The sequence below is a fragment of the Hakea prostrata genome, chromosome 1 (assembly GCF_041222555.1).
Source record: "Hakea prostrata isolate BN-2017 chromosome 1, UWA_Hpros_2, whole genome shotgun sequence".
Lineage (NCBI taxonomy): Eukaryota > Viridiplantae > Streptophyta > Magnoliopsida > Proteales > Proteaceae > Hakea > Hakea prostrata.
In genome coordinates, this window is record NC_142600.1 from 14,637,557 (window position 1) to 14,664,978 (window position 27,422).

The 27,422-nt window shown below is 37.4% G+C and overlaps 2 protein-coding genes across 2 annotated transcripts; one reads left to right on the forward strand and one right to left on the reverse strand.

The window, feature by feature from the left end:
• Nucleotides 1–355: 355 nt before the first annotated feature.
• Nucleotides 356–11,348, reverse strand: EPC1 (Nucleotide-diphospho-sugar transferases superfamily protein). Its single transcript, XM_089165338.1, has 5 exons — nucleotides 10,682–11,348; nucleotides 8,557–8,953; nucleotides 3,553–3,716; nucleotides 3,358–3,428; nucleotides 356–1,253 (listed from the first exon to the last, which is right to left on the reverse strand). Exons 1-5 carry the CDS (start codon nucleotides 10,876–10,878, stop codon nucleotides 1,093–1,095), a joined length of 990 nt encoding a protein of 329 aa, XP_089021464.1. The 5' UTR covers nucleotides 10,879–11,348; the 3' UTR covers nucleotides 356–1,092.
• A 3,558-nt stretch (nucleotides 11,349–14,906) lies between these two features.
• On the forward strand, nucleotides 14,907–27,174 carry LOC149027725 (myosin heavy chain-like protein). Its single transcript, XM_089165346.1, has 4 exons — nucleotides 14,907–15,210; nucleotides 25,166–25,484; nucleotides 26,298–26,356; nucleotides 26,552–27,174. Exons 1-4 carry the CDS (start codon nucleotides 14,958–14,960, stop codon nucleotides 26,581–26,583), a joined length of 663 nt encoding a protein of 220 aa, XP_089021472.1. The 5' UTR covers nucleotides 14,907–14,957; the 3' UTR covers nucleotides 26,584–27,174.
• Nucleotides 27,175–27,422: the final 248 nt, after the last annotated feature.

The following is a 27,422-nucleotide window of genomic DNA, read 5'->3' on the forward strand; positions in this document are numbered from 1 at the left end:
CATTTCCAGTATTAAAAAAGCACCAGTACCAAAAAATAATAATAATAAATAAAATAAAATATTATAAATCTTCTTGTAATTGAGAAATAATTTTTTCTCCGAAACTAAAACTCATAACCTACCACTCGTATGAGTACTTGAAATGGCAAATAATAGAGCATTCAGAACACAGGTGGCTGTTTAACAAATGCAGCACCACATAATGACTCCTGAAAAATACTAAATCAAATGGTTGAGATTGAAATAGTAAGTTTAAAGTGTAAATATCTTTTTAGTGAAAACCGATCAACCCATACCCACCCATTTCTGAAATCCCGGATAATAAAAAAACTCATTTTACAAAAAATCGTTTTACAGACGACTACAAAAGTTTCTAACATTTCGGTGTGGTATTCAGCTAGGGTTATTCTCAGCAAGAAAAGAGAGGTTTTTTCATGGATTAAGGCGAACTAGAGTTCCTCTTCCACCATATTTGCTTTTCTGAGTGAAATTTTAGGATTGATTTTTTACAAGAATCCGTGAAATTCTTCAGGGTTTCTATAAAAAATGGACTTTCTCTCCCACCATCACTCTTTCCATTTAAGCATTTTTATTTTGAGTAGAATTTCCATTTAAGAACTTAAATAAAGTTAAAATGCCTTGTGGGCATTTTTGTTGAAGGACCTGCTTACTTGAAGTAAGATGGACAAGGGTGGATCAAGTTTTTACAGTGCAAAGGAAAAGTCAAACACTCTGGTTTCAGGTAGAGCTTTCACATGGATGAGAAGGCACAAAGAACTTCTTAGAATCCTCATCCTAGCAACCAAATACCTAAATTAATTTGAAAAAAAATATTAATTTCACTTTACATCAAAACATTTGTACCTCCCATGAAAGGAATCTCCAATAGAAAATCTACTGTTCCAGAGGCAGTAGTAATGAAGTTTAATACCTTAGGTTGACTACTCAGTTAACCTCCATTTAGTATGAAATAATATCTGATGATGAAAATTACAAAGATATGATACATGTTACAAATAATAAGAATGGAAAACTCAACCAAAATCGTGGAAAAGAAAATATCTATATATGTATTGGTCAAGAAATCCAACATCACCAAAACAAGTTGCTGCGGCTATCCACAGCCTTCACTGATGTGGATATCAATGGCATGCGTCCATAATCTGCGACGAACTTGTTGACACATTGGGTTCTTCGCTCATTATGACCACCCAAACTACTGATTCCGGTTGAACCAATCTCATATATCTTACCTACAAGGAAGCAGAAGATACGCCTTGTTTAAACCCCGATTTTACACACACACCAAAAGAAAAAGAATACTTGAGAGTTGAGATACAGTCAGTTCGACACCTGGGGCCAACTTGAGGATCAAAATAAAACATCAAAACCATGGTGGGAGATCGCTACCATGAAAAACCGAGATCTCGACCATCTCGGCGAGACCGGCGAGATATGCCATGGCGCAACCGGACCCACCGGTGGGCAGGGTCCCGAGGCTAAAACGGATTTAGCCTATTTGATGCCTGAACACACAGTGGCCGGATTTGTGAGAAAACAGCCCAAGAGATTTCAAGTCACCCAAGTGAAACCGAAATGCTCTATGATTAGAGAAGCAAGAATAACAAAAATAAACCAAATGCTATAGGATTAGAGAAGCAAGGTATAAACAGAAAAAACCAAGGCATATAAATGAAAATCAGGTATCAAATACAAAATAACCAATGTCACAAGATAACATCAAGAGTATTACAATCTAACTTCGAGAAAGAATGATAAAGATACAACCGGAAGTTTATAAAGTCAAACGCAAAGTCATAAGACAAGTAGAGGATGATTGAGCTTCTTTGATGTTGTAGAGGCAAGAGTAGTGCAAGGAAACTGGCGAAATCTACAAAAATTGGTAAAAAGAGAGTCCAGCGAGATATGGCGAGATTTGGGGAGATAGGCGAGATTGGGGCGAGATAGGCGAGATATGGCGAGATATGGCGAGATATGGCGAGATATGGCGAGATCTCGAGCGAGATATCCCATCTCGCAGATCTCGCCCTTGATCTCGTCTCGGTTTATGAAAAAACCGAGATATCTCGCGAGATCTCGGCGAGATCTCGCGAGATCTCCCACCATGATCAAAACGACATCCGCTATCCTGTGTAAACTTTCAACAAAGATACCAACAGGTATTTAACCCAGTGAACAGGCTACATTGGACACTAAATGTGGCAGTAAAATGCCACTTTCATCTTTCCTATTCTATCTCTAACTCTCTCTCTCTCTCTCTCTCAGCCACTCCACTGCTGAGTTATTAGTGATCAGTTTGTCTCTCTTAATTCTATTTGTTTCTCTCTCTCCCTTGTGCCTTCAGCAACATCTTCTCCTCACTGTCTCACAATTTATCACGACATTCGCTTCCGGCTAATTTTGTAACTTACAGTAATGTCTTCCCCTTGTGTACAGGGTAGGGCTCAAAAGGGTCAGATTTCAACAAATACATTTCTTAGTATAATGTGCAGGATTAAGGTTTTTTGCAGCTTACTGTTTAAGGTTCAAAATTAAAGGCATCAGAAGTAATTCACCAGAGAACAAGAATGATGATTTTCAAGGTTCAGAAAATACTAGTTCAGACAAAGTAAGTCCTAAAATCAAAGTCTAGATCAGTTTGTGACGAAAAATATCAAAGAAAATAATATCTTAGTGCGGAGTGTTTAGTTTGTATTTATTCAATCAGCTCCCCATCCTTAGTAGTGGCTGAAAGAAAAAGACCCAGATAATGCATACTTCGAAATGAACGTAGTGGATATGAGTAAGGTCGATCATGACCATTAGTTAAAGGCAATAAACTTAGAAGCTAGAAATCCAGGATAGGGCAACTTTTCTAAAAACTGCATAGCCTTGGACAACCAAAGCAGCTGACCACTTGATTATTGACTTATCCAGTTCACCATATCCTTCAGTGAATATTCAGACTGGTGACTCTGAATTAGATCTCTCATAAAGATTAACACAAAGGGAGGGAATGCATTGGCAATTAAACACCAGAATCTAGCTTTGCCTTAGAACACATAGGTTTGTCTGGTGAAAGAAGAAAGTTCATTGAGGAGGGAATTTAGGAAACTCATAGCTTCAGTTTCCAGAACTTTCCAGCATAGAAGATCTACCCATTCAAGAACATACTGGTGAATCATGACACCTGCATGTCTGCTCTGAGCAATACTGTGACATAGGTATACAGCATAGTTTATGTTCAACACCACAGGAACTTCGAAAGCACTTCATTATAGCCTTGTATGGAGATAAAATGGCTCAACAAAGCAAGAAGGCAATCACCAAGAGACAAAAGAAGTCTATGCCATTTACCTTTCACCCATATGGGGGGACAACCGGTTGCGTTTGCGACAAGGAAAGACATTGCAATGTCCTCGCAATTCCTGCCATATGGAATTGAAAAAATAAAAGTGTAAATGTATGCATCTAGTGGGAAAATAGGAGGAGAATAATTGACTAATATCAGAAGACAAATCAATAAGCTAAAATTTCATGTTGAAGCAGCACCTGTTTTTGGCTACATAATCACGAATTGATGCCGGCATCTGGTTTGTATACAAGAAAAGATACTTATTGTGGAAAAAGGCAGCTTTCGAAAGCACCATACTGTATGTACCCATCCACCAAACAGACCACCAACCCCCATAAGTATAATAGTCCATACTTCCCTTCTGTGAGCAAAAAGATGAACAATCACAAGTGTAAAGACAATGCCACAATCTAATCATGACAAGACCATAAGTCAGCAGAGCAGATAATTGGACATTGCACACAAGCACTCCCCACCCAAAAAGAAAAAAATTCGACCACAGGGCTGTATATGTTTCATGGATGAGCTTAACCAATGTATAGCTGAACACAAGAAACATTCCAAGTCTCCATGAAAGATGATGACATGATGGGACAAAATGTTCTACAGGTTAAAGGTAGTCAGTGACTCAGTGGTATGACAAACCAAGGGCAACACATACGTATATCCATATGGTAGGCATGTCAACATACATAGCAAACCAAGACAAATTTCGAAAAGAAAACAAAAGTAGGAAACCAAAACTAAGACTAGAAAAGTTTTGCAACAGACAAAAATCTATTGAACAGTAGTATAGGAGACACAAAATTGTGCCAAATATGCGTCACGTTATGTCCATATGTAAGACAAGACAATCACATTAGAAATCTATAAGAGTAACACTTTGACTGAATCAATAATTAGCTACTTCACCAAAAATATTCAACAAGATTACAAACAATAGAAAGTCTGGTGCTTCTGCCTCAAACAATGTTGCAAAACATTATGGTATCCAATTTACAGGCCATAGTATGAAACATGAGGTAATAGTGATTGAGCATGGACTGGGTTGTGATTTATAACTATATGACAAAATCAGCCGGAATTGTGTTGGGGAGATCAACTATTAAAGTTATTTACTTACAATCAATTAAAGAAGATATTTATAGAATAAAGACCTTCTCAATGTCTCTGTTGACTACAGAGACGTGCATGATAGTAGGAGGTCAAAGGGTACATCTTTGGTAATGATTGGCATTGCAACAGATGTGTAACTATTATTATTTTCCTTCTTTTTTTTTTTTTTTTTTTTTTTTTTTTGGGGGGGGGGGGGGGGGGAGGGGGTTTGTAGAATGGGAAGGAGAATATTACTATTCCTATTAGAATGGATTATTACAAAGAAAAAAAGAGGTCATCATTGACACTTGTCATTTTAATGATTCAAGAGGCATGCAAAAGAGGAGTTCCCAATTGTGTATATTGTTTGTCAATGATTTCATGCTAATTGTCAAGACCAGCGAGGAGATGGTTGATGTGGCACAACCATGGACCAACCCAAAAACCATTCGGTTATCCAGACGGATATGATCCAGGTCCAGTTTGCATTCTCGACCTTATAGGCTAATTAATTACGGTCTCTCTGTAATCAGGTCCACAGGAGTTTGGGATATTGCATAAGTTCTGTATGATATTTGATCCAGTCTTGGTAGAGTAATAGTTAAGATTTTGTTTCCAAGTCTACAAGTCCAAGTTCTGCTTTAACTTTAGAGTTAGAATAGGAGGATTTTGGTTCCTTTTGTTTATACCATGTAATTGTGCAATTAAAAAGAAAAGAATGAATTAAGTTTATATGTGCGCTCCTTTCAACATCTATTCATAATCCTATTGATACTAATTTCTAACAGAGAAACTTTAATTTTCTAACCTGCGGATGCTCTGCTTTTAGGGTAATTTTCAGTCTAAATTAAGTTCTCAAATGTTCAGCTGTGACCATCAGATCTGGTTGAAAAATTGGGCTATATTCAAGGCCTACTATAAAGAGGCCTTCAACCAGGGGGGTTCAGTGGGTCAGAATTTCCGATCTGATCTATAACTAGAAATCCCATGTTTCTACCTATATTTCTGTCTCTGTCCTGAAGTTCCCTAAATTAATTTGAATCTAGACATTAACATGGCACCCAGTTTGGGGATTACATAACCCAGCCTACAGTGGGACTCACTATGAATATTAGGTTGATCTGACTCTCTGATTTCATTTTATTTGGAATCTCCTAATTGCTAGAATTCAATTTCAGATTTGTATTTCTTCCAACCACTTCCAATCTGACCACTGTATAATTAACATCTTCTGAAGGACACTAAAATATTATTTGTGACTGATTGTCAGAGTTTGACATTCCTCTGAGAAGGTTAACTTCTGTTGAAATTTTCTGGGTTTGGGTTTGCTTGAGATCCTGTCTGGGAGGTGTTTAACCTAGACCTAGGATTCATCCTACCTACCCCATAACATCTGCACCATATTCATTGATTTTTACCTAGCGAATTCAATGATGGCAAATCATGTGGTGGCTGTCAAAAAATGGCCGTTTTTCAGAAAGACATCCGTGTGATTTCAGACAAAAGCAAAAGGAGTTGGTTCTTGTTTTGGCCAATACAGCATCCAGTTTTGACTGGTCAGAGAAAGGCTATTATTGACAACCAAGATAAAATACAGAACTATCTTTATAATCAAAATGCGGTTACAATTGAAAGCCAGGATACCACAAAGCAACTATTTTCATCCCTTTTCTTTGACTTTTTCCTTAGTACTCTCTATTTTGCCTCAATCACCAAAATGTTGGGAGCAATTAAGATAACGATGAGAAAAGAATTAAAGCAAAGTGGATGAAGCGGCAGGAAACTTTTTTCTGAATACTTAGTGAAAGACACATATTGACATGGATTAGGAATTTTCGCAAGACAGTTAAATGATCAGTGATGATTACAGAACTGAATAGTGGGAACCATGAGACAGAACACAGTAAGAGAATAATTGCAATGCACACAGCAAATGTCAAAACTGTCAATAATAAGACTAGAATGACCACTATGAATTGGCATCAAAATAGTGAACAAAGGAAAGATTCTTTGATCTAACAACAGACATGCTCCTTACCAAGCAAAGAAACTAAAATTAGATAGCAAAAAATGCAGTGGGGAAGGACATGGATATGCAGAGCTGGTAATAAGTTTTGGGATCAAGTTTAGTAGGGTCGATCTGCACAACTGCATAAGAGATATTATATTTAGCTTATAAATTTCTACTGAGACCATAGGTTTTCTTTTTTGGTCATCATCAAACTAGTTATACGACTGGGGGGCCACAGGCCCAGGGGAGAGGGGGGAAGGTGTGGAGGGACGGAGGTTCGAACCCACTATGCTGTACTGAGACCATAGTTATACCACAGAAGTTTCAGTTCAAGAAAGCTAATCCACTCAAATCTAGCTTAAAATTGAATAAGAATTTCAAAAGAACGAATAGGCTTTCAAACAGAAATTGTTCAAGCTATAGGAGGGAAAGCAAAACACAAATTCAAATATTTGCTGAACCATGTGATGACCAAAGATTGAAGCAGACAGACCAGAGGCAGCTTTACAACGAAAGTCACTCACCAGCAGGCATTGGAAGACCGGTTCAGGGAAAAATTTTAGATTACTCAAAATTCCGAGATGAAGTGCAACAAAACTGCGTTTGTTTTTGAGTGGCCACATCTCAACGGTTGAGAGCAAAACAGTAGCCCTCATAGATAAAATAGCAAGTTCTGGGATTCATATTTTACGGTTACAACTTTTTGATTTGCAATTCACAAAGGATTATCAAAAGGAGGTACTATGGAAACAAGTACCAAAAAGATAATTGTGAATATCACTAGAAGATCCAACACCAACAAGAGAATCAAACTTGAAAAACCTATTAACTCCAAATCAAAATAATACACTTATACAATCCATAGGATTATGATCCACTTCTCCTGTTCTAATTGTACAATTAATGCCCAATACCAGCCATTAATAAGGAAAATCCCATCAGAAATAATTCTCCTGCTGATAATACATTTGGATATGGAAAACCGCTCAAGTTCTCTAGTTTTGGTGACAAACTCCGCACCCATCACTTTCCAAGAGTTATCCACCTGGTGACTCACAAGGTACCCTCAAATCTGAATGTCCAGAAGATAGATGATTAAGAAAGAGAGTATTTGAGATAACGGATGCCAAACCCATAATATTAAAATTAATAGCAAATAGTAAACAAAAGCTGCTGGACTCTGAGATCACTTAATACAACAATAACAATAAGCCTTACCCCAACTAACTGGGTCAGCTACATGGACCTTGCCTTCCAATCAGCTCTATTTGAGGCCATACTAGATACAAAGTCTAAATCATGCATACCCTTTCTCACCAAATCCCCTAAGGTTATCTTAGGTTTGCCCCCAAACTCTTCTAGATCCTTCAATCCGGATGAAATTACTTCTCCGTTCAAGGGCATTTAAAGGCCTCCTTTGAACGTGGTGGTACCACCTTAATTGACTTTAATGTAGCTTATCATTTACCAGAGCTACTCCCAAACCTACTCCAGTATCATTATTCCTTATTGTATCCTTCTAGTTTTGCCAATCATCCATCTTAGCATCTTCATTTTTGCTACACTAAATTTATCTATATGATGCTTCTTAACAGCCCAACACTTTGCACCATACATGTTAGGTAGTCATATTATGATCCTAAATAATGTTCTTTTGAGATTTAAAGGAATATGTCAATCACCCAAGACCCTAGACGCGTCTCTCCTCACACAAGTTAAGGTACTCAAATCACTTATGCATATTGGTAAGAGTTCTCAGTAGGTGAGCCTTGGTGCAATGGTTAGGTTGCACCATTGTTCAAGACCTGCAAACAGCCCCCTGGGTAAAGCTGCATACACTTGCCACCCAGACCCTGCAGTAGCGGAAGCCTCACGCACCGAGACGCTCTATATTAGTAAAAACCAGAAACTTTTCAGTTACATCTTATCCATGAACCAATAATAGCATCACAAACAACATTTTAATGTAGAAGTTCAGATTTGAGAAAAGCTAAAGAAATCAAGTTTATCCAATAAAGGAAAACAAAGGTACACAAATCATTCTGATACACTCAAAAGGAAAAAATTAAAGAAGAAACATTTAGGAAAAGCATACCAATTTATTCACCCAGTGACTACGAGGTACAAATCCCACCATGGTATCAGGAGCACTCTGCCATACACTGAAAGCAAGCTCTACTGAAGTGCAGGGAAATATAACATCGTCATCAATTGAAAAGATGGCATCTGTCTTCAAATCTGTAATTTCCTTGAATCGATTATTTAGACTGTCCTCCTTGTTTATGTCAAACCTCAGTTCAATGTCTTTTCCATCCCTTGAGTTTGACTTGATAGTATGCCCCAAAAACTCACGAAGAGAATCTGAGGGAGGATCAGGTTCACTCCATACAATATGTATTGATTCAAGCCCTGCGCATAATGCATAGTGGGAAATAGACTGTTTTAGAAGATCATATCTCTTCCATGTGTTAATTAAAAGAGTGTAACCTTTCCTGCATAGAAAAAATAATATGAAGTTTGTAAGCATGATAATACGCATAAAACAGAAGGATATATACTAAAGATCATCTCTTTTCCCGCTAAAATCAAGCAGTGGTTTCTGTAACATTCATATACATACTACCTGGAATAATATGGCCTCAATAGGGAATGACATTTTCTTCAAGGGACCATAAAACAGGATTAGCCTATTAGGGATGGGTACATCTTACATACAAGGAGCCTGTGAGGTAGGATATGTAGCTCCAGAGCATGTAAGGAATGGAATAAAGAACTGATGAGTCCAAATCTGTACAATTTGGATCTCTGACTGCTCTTGATAGGTATTTTCTGTGTCAGCAAGTAATATAATTACATAATAATGCCTGGTAGCTAAATTTGATAACAAGCTAGTTAGCAACCTTCAAACATACTGTGAAGAAAACTGTCAAATTAGGGAAGGTAAATATGGCATTGATTTCTGAAGTGATATCCGTATGTTCCAAGTTCCAACGTTGCAAAATACTACAAGACAGATATAAGAAAAGCCCAATTTTATAGAATGTTATGTAGGAGAACAAGACACAAGCCAGATGCCAAAGTAAAGATTTGAATTATGGTAAAGACAAAGAAATAAAGAAATGAAAAGCAAGAAGGTAAACTACAATGGTTTATGTAAACCAAAGACAAGTATATGTATGGCAAAGACCAGTAACCCATGAAATTTTTTATCATGAAAGGAGGAGATAAAAATATAATAGGACAACCAAAAGACCAAAAATTGGGATGAAGTAGTGAGAAATAAAAGAGGTGCTATTAGGACAGTGGGCAGTTACAATTACAACCCAATGCAACCACTAATCAGCCTGTAATCCTTAGAATCACCTAAAAATAGTAAGGTATAAATTTCTTCATAACCTATTTTTGCTCAACTAATTAGATTTACTTCAAATTTAATGAATGAAATTGCTAAACTTTCTTAAACATCAATTCTGTTGCCACATACAGAGGACTAAAACAGCTCTACATAGAAATTTGCATCTGAAAGAAATCTGGAGTCCTCATCTACTCCACCAATCTGATCAACAAACTTCTTTAGAAACAGGTCATCTTGCAACCAGACTAAAAGTTGATTGAACAGCATTTTCGACCTCCCGTATATGACCTAGCTTTTCTTAAGTCTGTGAAAACCAGCTACCACATCAGACTTAAGTTCAAAAAGTAAGCCAATTTTTAACTTCCTGCTGCAAACCAAAGCCCTACTCCACTCTCACATTAAAAGGAGACTACAAATTAGCCAGTTCCGAACCATAAAAGAAAAAGGACAAGAAGAAAAGGTTAAGAATACAATTCAGTCTATAAGAGATTAACAAGTTAAGAAATTGAAGCAATTGTATGAGCGTAAGAATTGCATCTAAAGACAGCATTAAGTATAGCTTTCAAAGAAGCCCCAAAAGGAAAGACGGAGTAACAAATAACATACTCATAAACCTTGAACACCAAGAAATTCGCCAGATCCAAGACCTGGGGCTCATTGATAAAATTTATGTAATTAACTACCAGATCCTCGACTATTCTTTCGATAAAGGGATGAAAAAGAAAAGAAAAAAAATTACACCGCGCAGAGTCGCAGACATAAATATTCCGTAATAAGAACCAATAGTTTCAATAACTTCACAACAGAACAAAAAAACCTGGACAGAATAGCAACGAATAGAGCTGAATTGCAATTGTTTGCGAACCTGGAAGTAGAGATGTGTCGAAGAGAATCTTGGTGCCGGGTCCATGCCCCGTAGGACGCGGTTCGACCAGCAAAAAGGATGAAAGTGAAAGCGATACAGCAACAGAGAAGCAGTTTGATCTTGACGGATCCAGCGGAGTAGATCGCAAGCTGGCGGAATCTCTGCAGAACCCTCCGGCTAATGAAATTCCCTCTCATCACATCAGCTTATTAGTATAAGACACTGCCAATCGGAGCTCGCAAAGCATGTATTCAGAAGGGACGAGTAGTCCAATCGAGTACCACCAGCCTTGCGTTTCTATATGATTCCATTTCCTGCTTCGACGAGTTCCACAGCTCTTCAAGCCACCTCCGCCTCCACTTCCACCTCCACCTCTTCTTCTTCTTTCGGATGGTGCAGAGGTAAGGGCGTATGAAATATCGATTATTGAGAGCGATTATTGAGAGGACTTGTAAGAGCAAGGTAGCTGCAGCAGCACGAGGCAGATGCTGAAAGAGTGGAAATTGGTCGGAACGCCCACTCACAATCACGGTCATACACACTCCTACCCTGCCGTCGAACCAATGTCCCAGAGATCAGAACTCCATTTATTCTGATTTTGTCCCCCTGTAATATTTCCCGAAACGAAACGAAAAAACTCCATTGGAGGAAGAAGTATCAGATCAGATTGCAACGTAAGTGACTCAATTTTTTTTTATTTTTTTTTAGTAAATTAAGTGAGAAATTTCGCTGGAAGCAGGGTAGACAGACTCGACAAGTCCCGATCGTACAGAATCAGGATATTGTCGTTTGTGGTTTTTTATTTTCCAAAATCTCCGAATAAATATTTCTTTTTTCTTTTTCCTTGGCGGAAGTCTCCATGGTTATCAAGGCATTTGAGTCAATTTACACCTCCATTTAACCCCGGTTGTTGAGGTTTTTTTTTAATAAAACAAAAATTCATTCCAAAGAACGGCTCATATACACACGACACATTGGCATCTTCGCGTCGAGGGGAGAGGCATTTTTTTTTTTTTTTTAGTAATCAGAGGAGAGGCATCAGTCTTTAAGAAATTTGAACTCTTGATCAACCACACGATGCGAGTCCAAATCTTAGATGTAAATTTTTACAACATATTAGATTTTATATGATGTACTTTGAAATTTTTTGCGCGTGAGTTTCAATCTCTCATCTTCATCCTAAATTAGTTTTTGCTATAAAATTTTACTTAAAAAAAAATGCAAAAAAATTAACTTTTCTTAAAATGATTTGAATGGATTTGGAGGCAGCCAACTATTTAGAATGGATAAACCAATACTTTGAAAGTTCACAAGTAGGTAAGGAAAAAAAAAAATAAGAGTTGTTAAGTAGGTAAGGAAAATCTAACTAAAGGAGCTAATCTTAGATCTCACTTACCCATTTGTCAACTTTCAAAATAAGTGTGTTGAACTACTAGATGAAATATCAGGTTGAAAAGGAGGTGAGGCATTTCAAAGCAAGGTAGACTAGATCAACCGTTAGGGGAGCCAAAAGCACGTACTTCTCCCCTCACTCTTTATCAAATTTATGTTCAATCGCTAGGATAACCCAATGGTTGTCCGATTGTGCTTACCGAAGGTTTTGTCATTACACAAGATCCACAAATAGCACAAAAAAATCACCTCCTTATGCAATTGCCTACCAAGGGAAGAGAAGGTGGTCTAACTAGAAACCCAAAGAGGTGTTTCTGCAGTATTCTCTTAAGGTACAACAATAGGCAAGGTAGCTTCAAACCAAAACCTACTAAGCAAATGAGTAGTGGCAGTGAAAGAAGATATGGTCATTTGTTTCCTTTTCACCAAGCCGATGGCATTGATCAATGACTTGAATTTGCACTCGTCAAAGAGCTATTGTAGTGGCTATGCCTTTTGCACAGATATGCCAAAGCAAGTTCTTCATTTTAGAAGAGCATCATCAACCTTCCATACAGATTGCTAAATTTGTTTGGGATCGATGACCACTTGCTGTTGTCTTTGCTCTTTCTCTTCTCCTTCACTACTTGCTCAAGACATGCATACTTTTCACATAAAACAATCCCCATACTTTGATAGTCAAACCTTCAAATAGAGAGTTGAATTCGGTAGATAATATTTTGATCAAACTAGTGGAAGAAAAAATCAATTAGTTATCTAGCCCAAGTTATGGAGTGAGGTTCTATAATCTCAACGGCAACCTTCGGTTTTTCGCTTCAAGGGAGGATGAGCAATCTTAAAATTAGGGGCACTCGAAATCTAATAGTAGTCCAAATACTGATTTTAAAGCCTCTTGACCTTTGACATTTCTTCTCCATTGCCGTGAGGGGTTAGATTCTAGAGAGGCATGAGGAAATCAGTATTAGGGCAATATATAGCCTTATTGAAGCTAGCGCAAATTGCCTTAGCCAGCGGAGTTTTGTTAAGGACATAATACTTAAAGCCTATACCTCAATTATCTCTTAATTGACAAAGCCAAGTCCAGTAAATCAAGCGATTTTCTTTTTGCCTTGTGTCAATTCCCCCATAAGAAGTCAGTTGCCACCTTCCAAGGTTGATCATGTTGAGAGGTAAAATCTAGTTACGTGCATCATATGTAAGCTAAAGAGTGGAACGTTATACTCTTCATGATGGTAGAACAAATGCCATTGGAATGTGGATGGATGTAGCCCTAATGCAGTTTTTTTTTTTTTAATGAAAACCCTATTGTTTTTTATTTTTGTCTCTCCCAATGACACGTTCTTAATTTTCCTACCATGTTTTTATTATTTTTCAAGCTCTTTTTCATTTTGACATACACAACTTATTTTTATCGTGAAAAAAATAACTAAATCATTTTTCAATTGATAAACAATAGATTATATTTCTATTAATTTCTTTAAATATGCAAAATGGAGAACGATAATTGATAAAAAAAAAAAGAGCTTGAAAATAGAAATGTAAAAAATAAAAAACAATTTTTAGTATCACGTGCTTGCATGTCAGTACATGAAAATTCACCCTCAGAAAATGCACTATATGAATAATAAAAAGTTAGATTTTTTTTTTCTTTCTTTATTTTATTGATAAACAAAACATACATTACATGGAGAAGGATATTTAAGTGAATCTATGTTAAAATTTGATATTAATTCATTAAGAACAAGTTATTTTGTGAATATTTAAAAGTGAAGGTGGAACTTACGATTGTGTGGACAAACTAACAAATTTCATTCTCACATTTGGAATTTCTAGTTCAATCATAGGTTACCAATGGTGTAATATTTGAAATTCTTTGACCAAGATAAAATATACATTGTAACAAAAGACGATAGAATATATTGTAAGCTCTTTATTTTTTTATTGTTTTTTTGTCCATAATAAGATTTTTTTTTTGGAGTAAGAGTCCATAATAAAATGAGAAGAGCATAAGTATTGGAAGAAAAAGGTATTACATGTATGAGACAAAGACCTATAGAGGGTCTCCCAGGTAACATTACATAACTTACAGTAAAAACTTATAGTATATATTACAAGAAAAACAATAATAGTATGTATTTTTCCTAATTAAATAAGGTTGATTACATAAAGTTCTATATTATAATTAATTTTACTTAAGGTTATACTAAATACAATTTCTAAAACTATATATATTATTTCTCATCACTTCTCATAACTTATTTTAAATAGTAATATTGCATGAGTAGGTAACAAATTTTATTCTAAAAAAGGTTCATCATGTGTGAGTCCTGTATGACTGATTCCATGTGAATGCCTAGCATTTATCCACGTTCACCTGAGCATCTCGAATGGCAACCCGAGGGGTGGCTCAGTTGGCAAAGCCCAACGCTTCCACATATGAGGTCAAAGTTCGAATCCTTAGGAGCCAGGGCCCCGCCTATATTAATTATATAAAAAGCGCTTTGAAATGTAGTAGTAGTGCGCGCAAGCTAGCCCGGATGAACTCATTGTCAAAAAAAAAAAAATCCTGAATGGTGGTTCACTTGGCAGAAAACCAAAAGTGCCAACCAAGTGGTTAGAGTTTGAATATCTGACGCCAAAGACGGCCCCAAAAAAAGGAAGAAAAAAAAAGAAGAGAAGCGCGAGCTGTATACCGTCTGGAGGAAGGAAGGAATCTAGAGGGTCGCGCCGCACCGGTCACCGGTCGGGAGCTGTGGGGTGGCGCGTTTTCTTTCATATTTTTAAGGAAAAAAAAAAAAAACGAGAGCGTGCTTAGTGAAGGGCGACAGCAAATCGGGTTTCTGGTTTTATCCTTTGAAGAGCAAAATTTCGACACGCTTTTGCAATGGATAAATTCAAATCGTTGCGGAGAGTTAATGTCCAGATCCCTGAGCCTGATGACGACGTCGTAGAAACCCCAGAAGCCAAAGAGGAGGATGGAGTTCAGTTTAAACCTCCCCAGGACAACATTCCAGAAGATCAAGAGCCTTTCATGGGGGTCAAGGTTAGAAGAAGAGCTTCGATTCACAGAGACTATCAAGGAGATTATCTCGATGTTCCTTCTCAACCCTTTCTCATGAAGATATTGGAGAAGCAAGGTACTTGTTAGAACAGAATTATTTTTTATATTTTGTCGATATTTTATTATGAGATTGTGATTCATTGCTGGATCTTGTTTTTGGAAAGTATAAATCATACTGCTTTCGTGGATGATCGACTGAATATGTTTTGGTTGTTGATGGATGCTTGTCACATTTTAAGCTCTTTCTGTTGGATTGAAACAAAAAATTGAACTTTCCCCCCTCCTGAAATATTGTAAGTTCCATTCAGCTTCTCCTTTTAATCTGCTGATGAAGAAAATCCCTGCCTATGGTCTTTGATTATTTTGATTTACGTCTTGAAGAGTTGCTTCTATTGAGTGGAAGTAAAATTTACAACTGATCTTGAAGTTGTTTGTCTCACCAGTATCTGCTACTTCAATAATACTGCATCTGATATTTCATTTTAGACTAATGTGGTACTATATTTGAAAGATCAAAGCTGTAGCCAATCCAAATCTTTTCACAGGAACGTGTTCCAGATTTTAAAGGTTACCTATAGGCTATAGCACAAAATCAAAAGTGGGACAAAACGTGATATGTTACAGTAACTTTACCAAGCGTTTGGTTGCTGGATTTTGTAGAATCATGCTTTGATTTGCAATCTAGGTTCAATAGAATATGGTTCTCTAGAATCAGGTTTGCAGTGGAAAAACTGTTTGGTTAGTCTGAGTCTGAGAACTAAATCTACTTGAAAAACTGTTTGGTTGCAATGAGTCTAGAACTTGAATCTATTGGTAAAATTGCTTGGTTAATGTGGATTTAGGCTTCAATCATTTAAAATATATGTTTAATAACCTTAATTCCATCAATAGGATTTAACATTAAAATAATCCAACTTTCTCTAAGTGCATCACTATGAATTGAAATATGATGTTTTATAAAATGCATCAAAATATAAACTTTTTATTTTGTAAATTCTTTAAAATATGATTAACATCATTATGAGATGATAAAATATTTTTTGTACATGAAATTTTTCAGCACCATCCTTGAGTTACCCAATTTATCAGCCGTACCCCCAATTACTAACACCATTAGACTCAATTAGTTTTATTTATTCATTTGCAACATTACCCACAGTCTAAGTTTAATTTATTACCCTTGAGTCGAAATGTGTGAGGACTTATACTTGGGAGAGGGCTGCAATGTTAATCTGCCTTGATCTACTACTTTCCCTTTGTTAATGTTAATCTATTTTCATCAAAAAAGAAAAAAAAGAAGAAGCTACATTGCCTCAAGATAACTACTATATAATATCCTACTGATAAACCAATGGTCTTGATTGGCTCGAACCACCATCTTCTAGGAGCACACCTAGATGCTCTTCCATTTTGAGCTAAAGACTCACATGGGGAAATGGTAATTAGCTAGAATGCATTTAGCAACAGCAAGTGCAAATTTGAAGGATTTTTTTATTCAACCTTCGGATAAATGGCAAACAGAACTTCGGTTGGATATCATCACACTGTAGCCGTGAAGTCCTTCACCTCCGTCCCTGATATATGAAAACTCATAACATGATGTACCGTGTCCATGTAAATTAGCCACCTACATATACATGCAAAATTGTTTATATCAAAATGGCTGAACATTTAAATTGTTTATATCAAAATGATAGATGCTCTTTTTTTTTCCGGGGGTGGGGGGGGGGTGGGGTGGGGTGGGGTGGGGTGGGGTTAAGGTTTTCTCTTCATGAGAGAGTGCACCAACCATCACTCAAGGAGCTGTGATGTCACCAAGAGATTTAGCTGAGTCCTTGTGGAAGAGAAATAACATTTAACCATGAACCAGCAAGTAGTGAGTTTGAAATCATAGATTCTCTTCTACATGGTGCAGTAATGAAACAGTAATTGACATGAAAGTTAGATTCATGAAACTAGTAATGGATGGGTATACAGCTTAGACTCTTAAAACATGAAATTAAAAGATAAAAAATAAAAATTCCAGAACAGATTTATCTGTTAAACATAGTTCTGCTCACAGTAGCTCTTAGAATGAAAAATCCCCTGAGAAATAGGGAAGTGATACCAGAGGCATCTGCAGTTACACTTTTTTACCTTCTTCCATTTCAAGTGATACAGAAATCAGCCCCCCCCAATTCAGCCTCTTCTATTCTTCCTTTCTTCCTCTCGCTCTCTTCTACTCTGTTCTTTATTTTTAATTTTTCTTGCTTCTTTGTTCCTCCTCTCTCTTCTACTGCTTCAGTAGCTTCTTCTACAGCAACTTCCACTGAAATCCACTATTGCTACCACTACTATTACTACTTACCAGTACTGCAATTTTCTGTCTTTTTAAAGGCACAGTGCTTTATACTGATAGGATAGGCCATTTCTGTATGGAAGAGAACAAAAGTTACCTAATCTTGACTGCCCTTTAAGACAACATAAGGAGGCAGGCACAGTAGGACCAGTGGTCACTAAATGGAAATAGGAAGAACTATATCTAATCGATCTAAGCCTGACAGTGAGAATACCAAATTTCCACTATTTGCTAGAAGACGAATAAAATCTTATAGAATGACTTGCAAAGCTGTTGATGCAACCACAGCAGGAGATTCACTATGGTTCTTTGACCACTTGCTTTTGAAATTACAGACAAAGAAGCATAACAATTTCCGACTTTCTTTTAGATTCATTGTTCACCATCAAAATTCTCAAATGAGCCACCTGGTCTGTCAAAATTAGTCTCTGACTCTCTTGGAGAAAATGCACTTCAGATAGGATTTCCCTTAATAATTGCTTAAGAAAGCAGAGATCCTTCTAAGTTATTTCAAACACCTCAAATAATTCTAGTCTCCTTTTGTGATAAAAATATGAGATCCAGTTTCCAAAGGAAAGAATGGTGGAGGCTTCTCTGCTTTGAATACATCTGGGTGATTCCTTCCATACATAAAGGTGTCTTGTATCTACCACTTTGATAATAGTTGAAGGTATCTTCAGGGGGTTCTAGAATGGCTTATTTCCTACTTTGATCAGTTTTAAGGAGATAAATAAAAGGGTATATCAATTGATTTTGATCCAAAAACTGAATTGGATTCTACTGTTGGATTCCTTTATCAATTGGAAGTTTGGAACATCCATTGCAAGAGAAGCATGAGGAGTACATGATTCTAACAATTATAGCTTTATAGTATACCATCAGAAAACAACTGATTCATTCTCTAAAACAGAATTTTCCTCTAAGAACCCAAAATATCTGAACGCTGAAAATTGAAGCAAGGCAAAGAGATACTCAATGCTAAGCTAAAACATTTTACAGTCATTCTAACCAAAATAGAGAAGAAAATAGAGAAGATGTTTGAAGATCTTTCTCCAAGCAGCTTCCATGGTATCCATTTAAAACTATATTCTAAGATTCAGCAAAGATAATGGCACCAGCCCCTATTCTCAATGAAGTATCCCCTGGAAAGATCCTCCTAAGCCTTAAATAATCCTCCCTGGCTAATTTTCTTTTCCAGAAGTAGTTATGGCTGGCTTCATCTCACATCTATTAAAACGAGGTATGTTTCAAACTATATTTAAATCAGCTTCCATCAATTGAAATGTGAGTATCACATAAGCAAATCAATATGCAATCCTCTTCTGAAACCTGCCAACCCCATAGGAACTATGAGATCACCCAAAGGACGCCTTCGGAAACGCTTTGCATGTCAAAACCTTTTATAGTAAACCAAATGGAATTGTGACGAATTACCAAATAAAGTAAAAGAAAATAAAACCAAAAGTAGATGAACAAAGAAAAACTCTGCCTACATTCCAACACGAAGCAGAATCTCTAAACAAGCAAGATAAAACCAAATTCTTCCCATGCAGAAAAAGCCGGAGAAAAAAGAGAGAAACTAGGGTTTTCTTGATCCATACCTTGTTAGTGATAGTCAATAATTTTTTATCAAATTTGATTTCCCAACTTTGCAGCGAGAATGATGCCTCAACAACGAAGTGGATACAAAGAGAGCCACCTTCAGAGAAATCCTTGGTTAGATGAGAGAGTGATTGAGAGAGTGAGAAACCTTGATGTTGGAGAAGAAGAGCCAAAGCAGAACAACCTTGTTCGTTTCTTGCGATGAAAAACTCGATAAATTGGATTCTCTAGAATCAACATCTTTTATACCCTGGGTCTAAAAATTGGATTCAATCTTGAGTTTAGGTGAGATGTCTCAACCTTGAATCCATTCTAGGGTAAAAAGTAGATTTAACCAAACCATATGATTCTAGTGGATCCACTATTATTTATTTTTTTAACCAAACAGTTCTTTAAATCCTAAATCTAGATTCTATGGAAACTGATTCTATAGAATCCAGCTACCAAACACTTGATTAGATAACATTATGATAACAAGGTCAGAAGTGTAATTCATAGTAGGGGCAAGATTGTGGATCAAAATTGAGCTACGATGAAGTGCAGATCCAAAGAGAAATGAGAAAGATACCCTGAAAATCCGATATCAAGCAGCTGGGCAGATATGATTGGTAACCAAAAAAAGAAGATTAATCACCAAAATAGACTTGTTAGTGGATGAGGAAAGTGAGGGAACAATATGAGGGAAGTGAGAGAACAATAAGGACAATGAAGTAGCACCCGGGCTTTACACTGCTAGGTGGATAGATTGGATTGAACACCAACCTACTTTAATCAAACACAAAGTTTTTCGTTAGAGAAGAATGACTTGCAAAAGCAAATAGTGTTTTCAATTCATGAGTGAGGTGATCAACCCTGTTATATAGGTCCTTTTATATAGCCTATCTAAAGATAGAGATATTAAATATATCAACCAACAAAGGAAAATTGTAGACCCAAGGTATAAAAGAGTATTATCTCATATCTAATATGAACTACCCGAATCTTTACAAAGGGAAGTTTCTTTGACAGTAGAGTTCTTTTATTTTTTGGATGAATAAATAACTAAATAAAACCACAAGAAGAATGTACAAGGGGGGGGGGGGAACCAGTCTTCAAGAGGGAGGCCGAAGAGAGGAGTTAAGACCCCAGGAGACAACAATGAGTGTGTTCCTTGGGGTATCAACAACTAGGGGATGAGGAATAGACTGGAATGTAATAGAAATATCAAAACAGAATCAACGGATGACATTCCAAATCATGTCCAAGGATCGAGATTTGGAAGCCCATCTCCTACGGTTCGCTCCCACCACAGGTGATGGATAGTAGCTCTGAAGACCAGCTTATTGAGTCGGTCACAAATAGATAAGCCCGTAAAATTTCTCAAAATCCAAGACCAATCTTGAGTAAAACCAAAGGAGTGTCTCGAATGGCAAATGGAGGCTAGGGCTTTTCCCCTAAGGAGGCGGGAAAAGGGGCAGGTGAAGAAAAGGTGCCCAAGGTCCTTTGAACCATTCCAGTGAAGGATGCAGTTAGGGTTCATTAGGATGTGACGAATAATAAGAAAAACCTGAGTTGGGAGACCAAGGTTGAGGGCTCTCTAGAGGGCAAGGGAATGGCGCGAGATGTGTCCTTTAAACCAAACCAAGGGGTCTAGGGGACAAGGGGGAAGGGGAGCGAAGTAAGTTCTAGACTGAGGAGATGGAGAAGGTTTTGGAGGGGGGAAGGGACCCAAACAGTAAGGTCACGGGAAATATCCAAGAGGGGGAGGGAGGACCAAAACTATGTGAGACAGGGGTGGGAGATGGGGGGACCAAGAACCACCGGTGGTGAACATGGAGAGAGGGGGCTGACTTAGGGATGCAAGAGTCGTAAACAATGCGGGGGCCCTAGGGGAGAAGAGGATACCCATCGGATGTCACGGGTCAAGCCTAAAGAAGATTGAGGATCCGGAGGAGATTTGGGTGGAGATGGTAAAGAGAGCGAGAGGTCCCAAGAGGAGGAGCATTCTCTAGACCCAAGAGGGGTTGGGGGGGTCAGGACAATCCAAATGGAGTCCGATTTGAGAAGGTAGGAGTCAACCCAATTAACCCAAATAGAGTCATGCTTGGTAGCAATCTTCTAGATGAGTTTAAGAAGGCAAGCCATATTGACATCATGGAGATGATGGATACCCAAACCATCCTCGGAAATGAGTGGACTCTTGGCCCTTCTAGAGAAAGGCACATAAGAGGGACTCATTGCCCGGATGGTGGCTTTGGGGATGGAGAATATGCCACACAGTAGAGATAGGAAGATTGAAGGACTGAACGGATGAGCACCACTCTATTGGCGAAGGAGAGGAGTTTACCTTTCTAGAGTTGAAGTTTTTTGCGGATTTGATCAAGCATTGGAGTGCAATGGTGGTTGGTGAGCCTACCAAGAATGAGGGGAAGGCCTAGGTAGACCACAGGGAAGGAAGCAAGCCTAAAGCCAGTGAGATGCTAGAGGGAGGAGCGGACCGAACACCCAAAAGAAAGAGAGAAGATTCGTTGAGGTTAACGCAAAGACTGGAAAGGGACTCAAAGAGGGAGAGGGCTAGGAGAATAGAGGAGAATAGAGGAGATGGAAGAGAAGTCTACTTTGGAGAAGATCATGAAGTTGTTAGCAAAGACAATAGAGTTCTTATTTTCACACTGCAGCCGCATTTGTTGACTTCGAAACATTTCTTAAGTTTTCATTCATATTAGACTAGACCTAGGTTTAGGTCTTGCCCATGAAAACCATAATATGTTGGCTAACTCTATGAATAGTTTTGGCTCATAAAAACCATGGACTAATTTAGGTTGTATTCCTAGACCATTTATTGATTTGACCCCGCGGGTTTCTTCTTTCGACAATATGTCTTTAGCCTTGCATCAAAGACAGTTCAAGGGCTTCTTCCTTTCTTCTCATTATATTTTGCTGAGTAAAAGAAGTCTGCTTTCCCCTTTTTCTCAAGTTTGTCTTTCCAGTATATCTGTAGTAATAAAATAATTATTATATTTCTAAACATGAATAACAAACAATACAAGAGCATGATTATGCAAAGTTGCCGAGTTGGTAATTCCATTTGCAAAATGAGCAATCAGATCCAGTCAATCAATGAGATAGTGATATCGACTTTGATTGGGATAGTCTCAAGATCATTCTTCTTGTTTGATGGACCCAATGTTTAACCCTATGTTATTAGATTAAGTATAAATTTGATAATTTACCATGCTTACATAATCTTGTTGGCTTGAGGTGGACCTTAGGCATAATGGAAGGTTGTTATTTGGAAGAAAATTCAAAATTGAAGAGGAATATCACATTTGGCGTCCAGTGGACTCAATATTTGGCAGATAAATGCGAAGAAGATGATAGAATTGACTTGCAGAATGATCACATTTGACAATAAGATTGGCCATATCAATGCATGTATGGTTGCATACACGATGGGGTTTTCAACGAAGAAACTAGTTGTATTTAAGATGTTCCTGCATCTGAGTCGGATGTTTAGTATACTAGTAATAGTTATAGGACAGAAAGAATATGACTGCAAGCTAATATCAGTTTATAATCTAGTTAGGGGGTCTTTGTTTTTCCTTTATTTCTCTGCAAGTGGCCAATGAAAATAAGATAAGTGTTAGGCAATGTGCGTGATTCTGCAACTTTTGAGTTTTATATCAGATAGCTTATATTTTTCGCACTTGACCTCTACCATTTTGGTATTAAAGCCAAAAATCCCTCCACCTCCCTTTCCTTTCCAAGGTACAATTTGAATTTCCCTGTCCCTTCCCCTCCCTCCCACTCTCCTTTTCTTTTTCCTTGTTGCTGTTTCAATATCCTTTGTTTTCTGAAATCCCAACCCCCTCCTTTACTCCTCATTCTTCCTTCAATTTTTAGGGTAACCACCTCATCTTTCTTTCTCCGTTTGACATTGATCAATCTCCCTTAGTGTTCCAACAAAAACATGAAACAACCCCCCCTCCCTCCCTCAGAAAAATATAATGAGAAACACAGAGCCCTTAATACTTTGAACATACTATCCTCCCTGGTTGGCTTCCTGGCATAGTCGCATAACTGTCTCTTGTGGTCAAACTCAAATTCTAACTCTATCCATCAACCAATGGTTCTTCAGAGGTCAATTGCATCTTCCACCATGCCCCCACGATAAATTCTTTCTTTACACTTATTCCCCAAAATTTTCTCTGCCTTTTCTCTTCTTACATTTAGATCTTCTTGCATCCTTGTTCCTAGACTTAGTCCCGCTACATAGCTGTATTGACACCCACATTTCTGTATCTAAAGGAATATAATATCCTTTGATGTTGTTCTGTTACATAACTGTATTGACACCCACATTTCTCTACTTAAAAGGAATGTAAATTCCTTTGACATTGTTCCAACCTTTTAATTCTTAACTATTATTTTGTTCATTATATTACAGTAGGAGTGATGTAGACCACAAGTCAATATGTATCCATATGAATAAATCCCGAGCCTGCCAGCAAGGTTTGTGGGATATGACTGCTACAAGGGGCAGCCTGCTCTGGTAATGCAGCATGTTTTTGGTGGTTCAATAGAGCATCACATAATGCAGCCTCTCTCCAAATAGATTTGTGAATGAAGAATAGAAATACCAAAACACAGTTTAGTTACTATTCACATGAACAGTGTTGCAGCTGATATTTGCTTTGTTTGCAGATCCTTTCTGGAAGATTTTGTTTACCCATTAAGTGGTTCTATACTAATGCAGCCATAGTTAGGTTTGTATTTTCAGCTTTAGAAATTATATTTTATTTTATTGAAATTAAATCTTAGGTTGTTTCTAATTTCAGTTGTTACTATTTTGGGAGTTTCTATTGAGAGGTTCTTAGGAAGTTTCTATTTTTGAGACTTTCTATTTCTTGTAAGCTTTATCGAAGCTATAAGTGGGCCTTTCCATTTCAATAGAAAAGAAGACTTTGGAGAAATCAATTTGTGGCCTGGTAGCCTCAGTTATGGAGTATAATCCATGTTCAACAGCTGATATAGCTGTGGTTGAGTATAGGGCTGAGATAGCCATCCCTCTCCCCCCTGTCTTTTCTATCTTCTTCTTCCACTTCTTATTCTTTTATATGTAAACAGGGAACAATGTTTTAGTTATCTAATTTGGTATTCATTATTGTAATTATCCTTGCTGCAATCAATCCCCGTGTTCTTGGGTTTGAAGTTGGTTTTTGCATTATTTTGTATTCGAGCTAAGTAGCACATTACAATGAAACCCATGTGATCAAATGCCTAACACAACATAATCCAACCCAACCTTAATTCCCCTAAATAAGCCCATTTTAGGTCAACATAAACACTTAAATAAAAGATAACTGAATTAAACATAAAAAAATAACCAAGTTAGATATGGAACTAAAAGAGTGGACAGACTAGGCCATGCATGTTAGGCTGGCCTCTTTTGGATCTTCTGTGACAGCACTTCAGTTCAGCTTCAAAGTTTCTGCCATTTTTCTAAGATTTAGGTTCACTGCAACTCTGATTTCTGTAGCCTTGCTAGTGTTTGTTCTGTCTCAGCCTACCCTACCTCATCACATCAGATATGTGGTACTGGTACAAACTTCATCGTGGCACTCTTGATCTTTCTTTTTCACCTTAATGATCCCCTCATGCATCAGTAATGTGGTAAGTATGTGCTAGATTGTGGGGTATACCCCAATTATAGTGGACTTACATTGCTATGGTCTCATAGTTCAGCAATCAAAACTTTGGTAGTATACATAAAGAGATGTGCTTTTGATGGAATTGACTTGGTCTCATTAGATTATTAGAATCATCGATATCCCATGTAATTCTTTGTTTCTTTTCCTGACGAAACTTCTGACCAATGCTCAAGTTTTTATCTATTTGCTAGCCCCTGAAAGTATGGTTTGGAGTATTTCATATTGGCACTTCTTCTGTAGACTTGCTAGGTGCCTGCCAAATTGAAAAGTTCATGCCATACTCTCTATATGTTATTTAGTGGTCTGCCTTACATAGCCCATATTACAGCTTAATTGTCTCTAACAGTGGGGTGCACGTATTTTTTGCTTAGTTTAAACTTAAAATGTTGTTCCTTGTCCAGGTGATCGACAGGTTCTCTTTGCAGATAAGGTTTTGAAATTCACTGGTTCAGGGAAGATGAAGCGCCGTATTCTTCTAATTACAGACTTTGCCATTTACGTCGTTGATCCAGAGACTGACGCCCTTAAGCGACGAATCGCACTGGCAGCTGTTGATAAGCTTTGTTTGAGTGAGCTGAGTGATAATTTTTTTGCAATTATCATCCCAACTGAGTATGATGTTCTCATGGCCAGTACTCGAAAGTCAGAGATTGTAACTGTGTTGGTAGAAGCTACCAAGAGCACATCAGAATACGAACTTGAGGTGCTTTTCTCTAACAGGTAATGAAGAATACATGTAGTTTATCCTGCCTTTTTTTAAATTGAATATAAAGATTTCACCAGGTGTTGGAAGAATTTAAATATTTATCTCCTAATAACTCTGGCTTTGGTAAATTCAAAACCTGAGAAAACACTTCCCTGGGTTCACCCTTACAAGTTACAGCATACTAAATATTAGTTTAAAACATCACATATAAGAATTAAATAAAAGTATACACAAATCATACTAGTATTAGCCTTTTCAGGTGACTGTTGTTGTGCCATCCCATATATTAGTCTTTTGAGAATGGTTCAAAATAGGGGGGGGGGGGGAAGTGATAATTTTAGGCACCTAGGTTCTATCATGAATAAACAAGGAGAAATCAAGGATTGTGCTGCACAAATGAGACAGGGTGGTTGCAGTAAGGAGGTGCATCCAGAGTGTTGTATAATCAATGTATTCTTTTAAGACTTAAAAAAGGAGAATTCTACGGGATAGTTATACAACTGGCAATGGTATTTGAAGCTGAATGGTGGATATGCAAAACTAATGTTGCTCAAACATGGAGATAGGAAAAACGAAAATAAAAACAAGACATTGAGGAAAATATGTTCTTTTCTATAAATAATGGATTTGCTCTTTATTTGGAGAATCGGTTGTTCTTCAAGAATTTTGACTAGTTAAATGATTTCACTTTTATGTGGGTCTTTCTGTATTTGCTAGAACATAAAACAAGGTTTCCAACAAATCCAAGTTTGCTTAGATCTGTTTTATGTTGGGTAAGCATATACTTCTTATCTTCTCTGGTCTGATTGTTTAGCCTGACTTTGCAGGTTCGAGTACAATCCTGCTTCTGAGATTGTCAAGGAAGTTGAATTTGAGGAAGAAGAAGGTTTGTCATGCTATCCCTATAAGAGCATTGATTTCAGATTTGGATTACCTTGAGATTCAGATTGAGATTTACAAGTGAGACTGAATGAGATGCATTTGATAGCAATAACATGGGCTGCCACCGAAGTAGCTTTCCTTTTGTTTTTGGTTGACGTAATGGTATTCGTACTAAGTTTCTGATATTTGTGGATCTCAGGTGGCGTTAAAACCAGGATTTTGAGGAAGTGAAAAATCCCCTGTACTTGTCGTTTTACGTCATGGGGGAATTATACTGGACATATTTTTCTTTTGTAGAGGCAATTGATTCCTTCTGGCTTGTGCTCAGCCTCCAAGGTTTCCCAGCACGATGATAGATACATTCTTTTTCCCCTCTCTGTAGAATCCCGTGAATGACCTTGTGTGCAAAGGTCGAGTCCCTGCATAACTTGTGTACCTAATAGAGTTCAAATCGCAAACAAGAGGTATAGGATCAGATGTAATGTGAAAGAAATCTCATAATCTAATTCCAGATCATGAGGCACTTTGATCCTGTGGTACAACTGTATTTATATGTGATTTGTTGAATACCTTGCTATGGTTCTCTGGGTACCCTTAGTGAGGCCAATCTTCCTAATCGACTCTAAATCACCAGGCATTTGTGGATTGGAATCGAATAATCTTCTGATAATTAATCAGATTGGGTGTGTTTGTATAACTTGTCCCTGTTGAATGGCAATATATAATGGAGTCTTTTATCTCATGATTAAGCCATTTAGTAGAAAAGTGTGATGGTCTTCCAGGTTTTGTCTTACATTCTTATGATGAGATGTGGGACTGACCCTGACCCTGACCTGACCCCTGACCCTGACCCCCACCCCCCATGGATGATACTATTCTCGATCTTAATGACGTGCAAATTCTCATTTTTTGTTATGATTTATAGAAAAGAAGAATCTTAAAATTTTAGGTGAGCGGCCAATGCTTATTATGTGTGATTGAATTCGTGTACCAGTCTAGCCAGGAAGGCGATTTTCAAGCACTACTAACTAGCGTGTTTCCAACGCTTGGCTTGTCAATTCGGACTATCA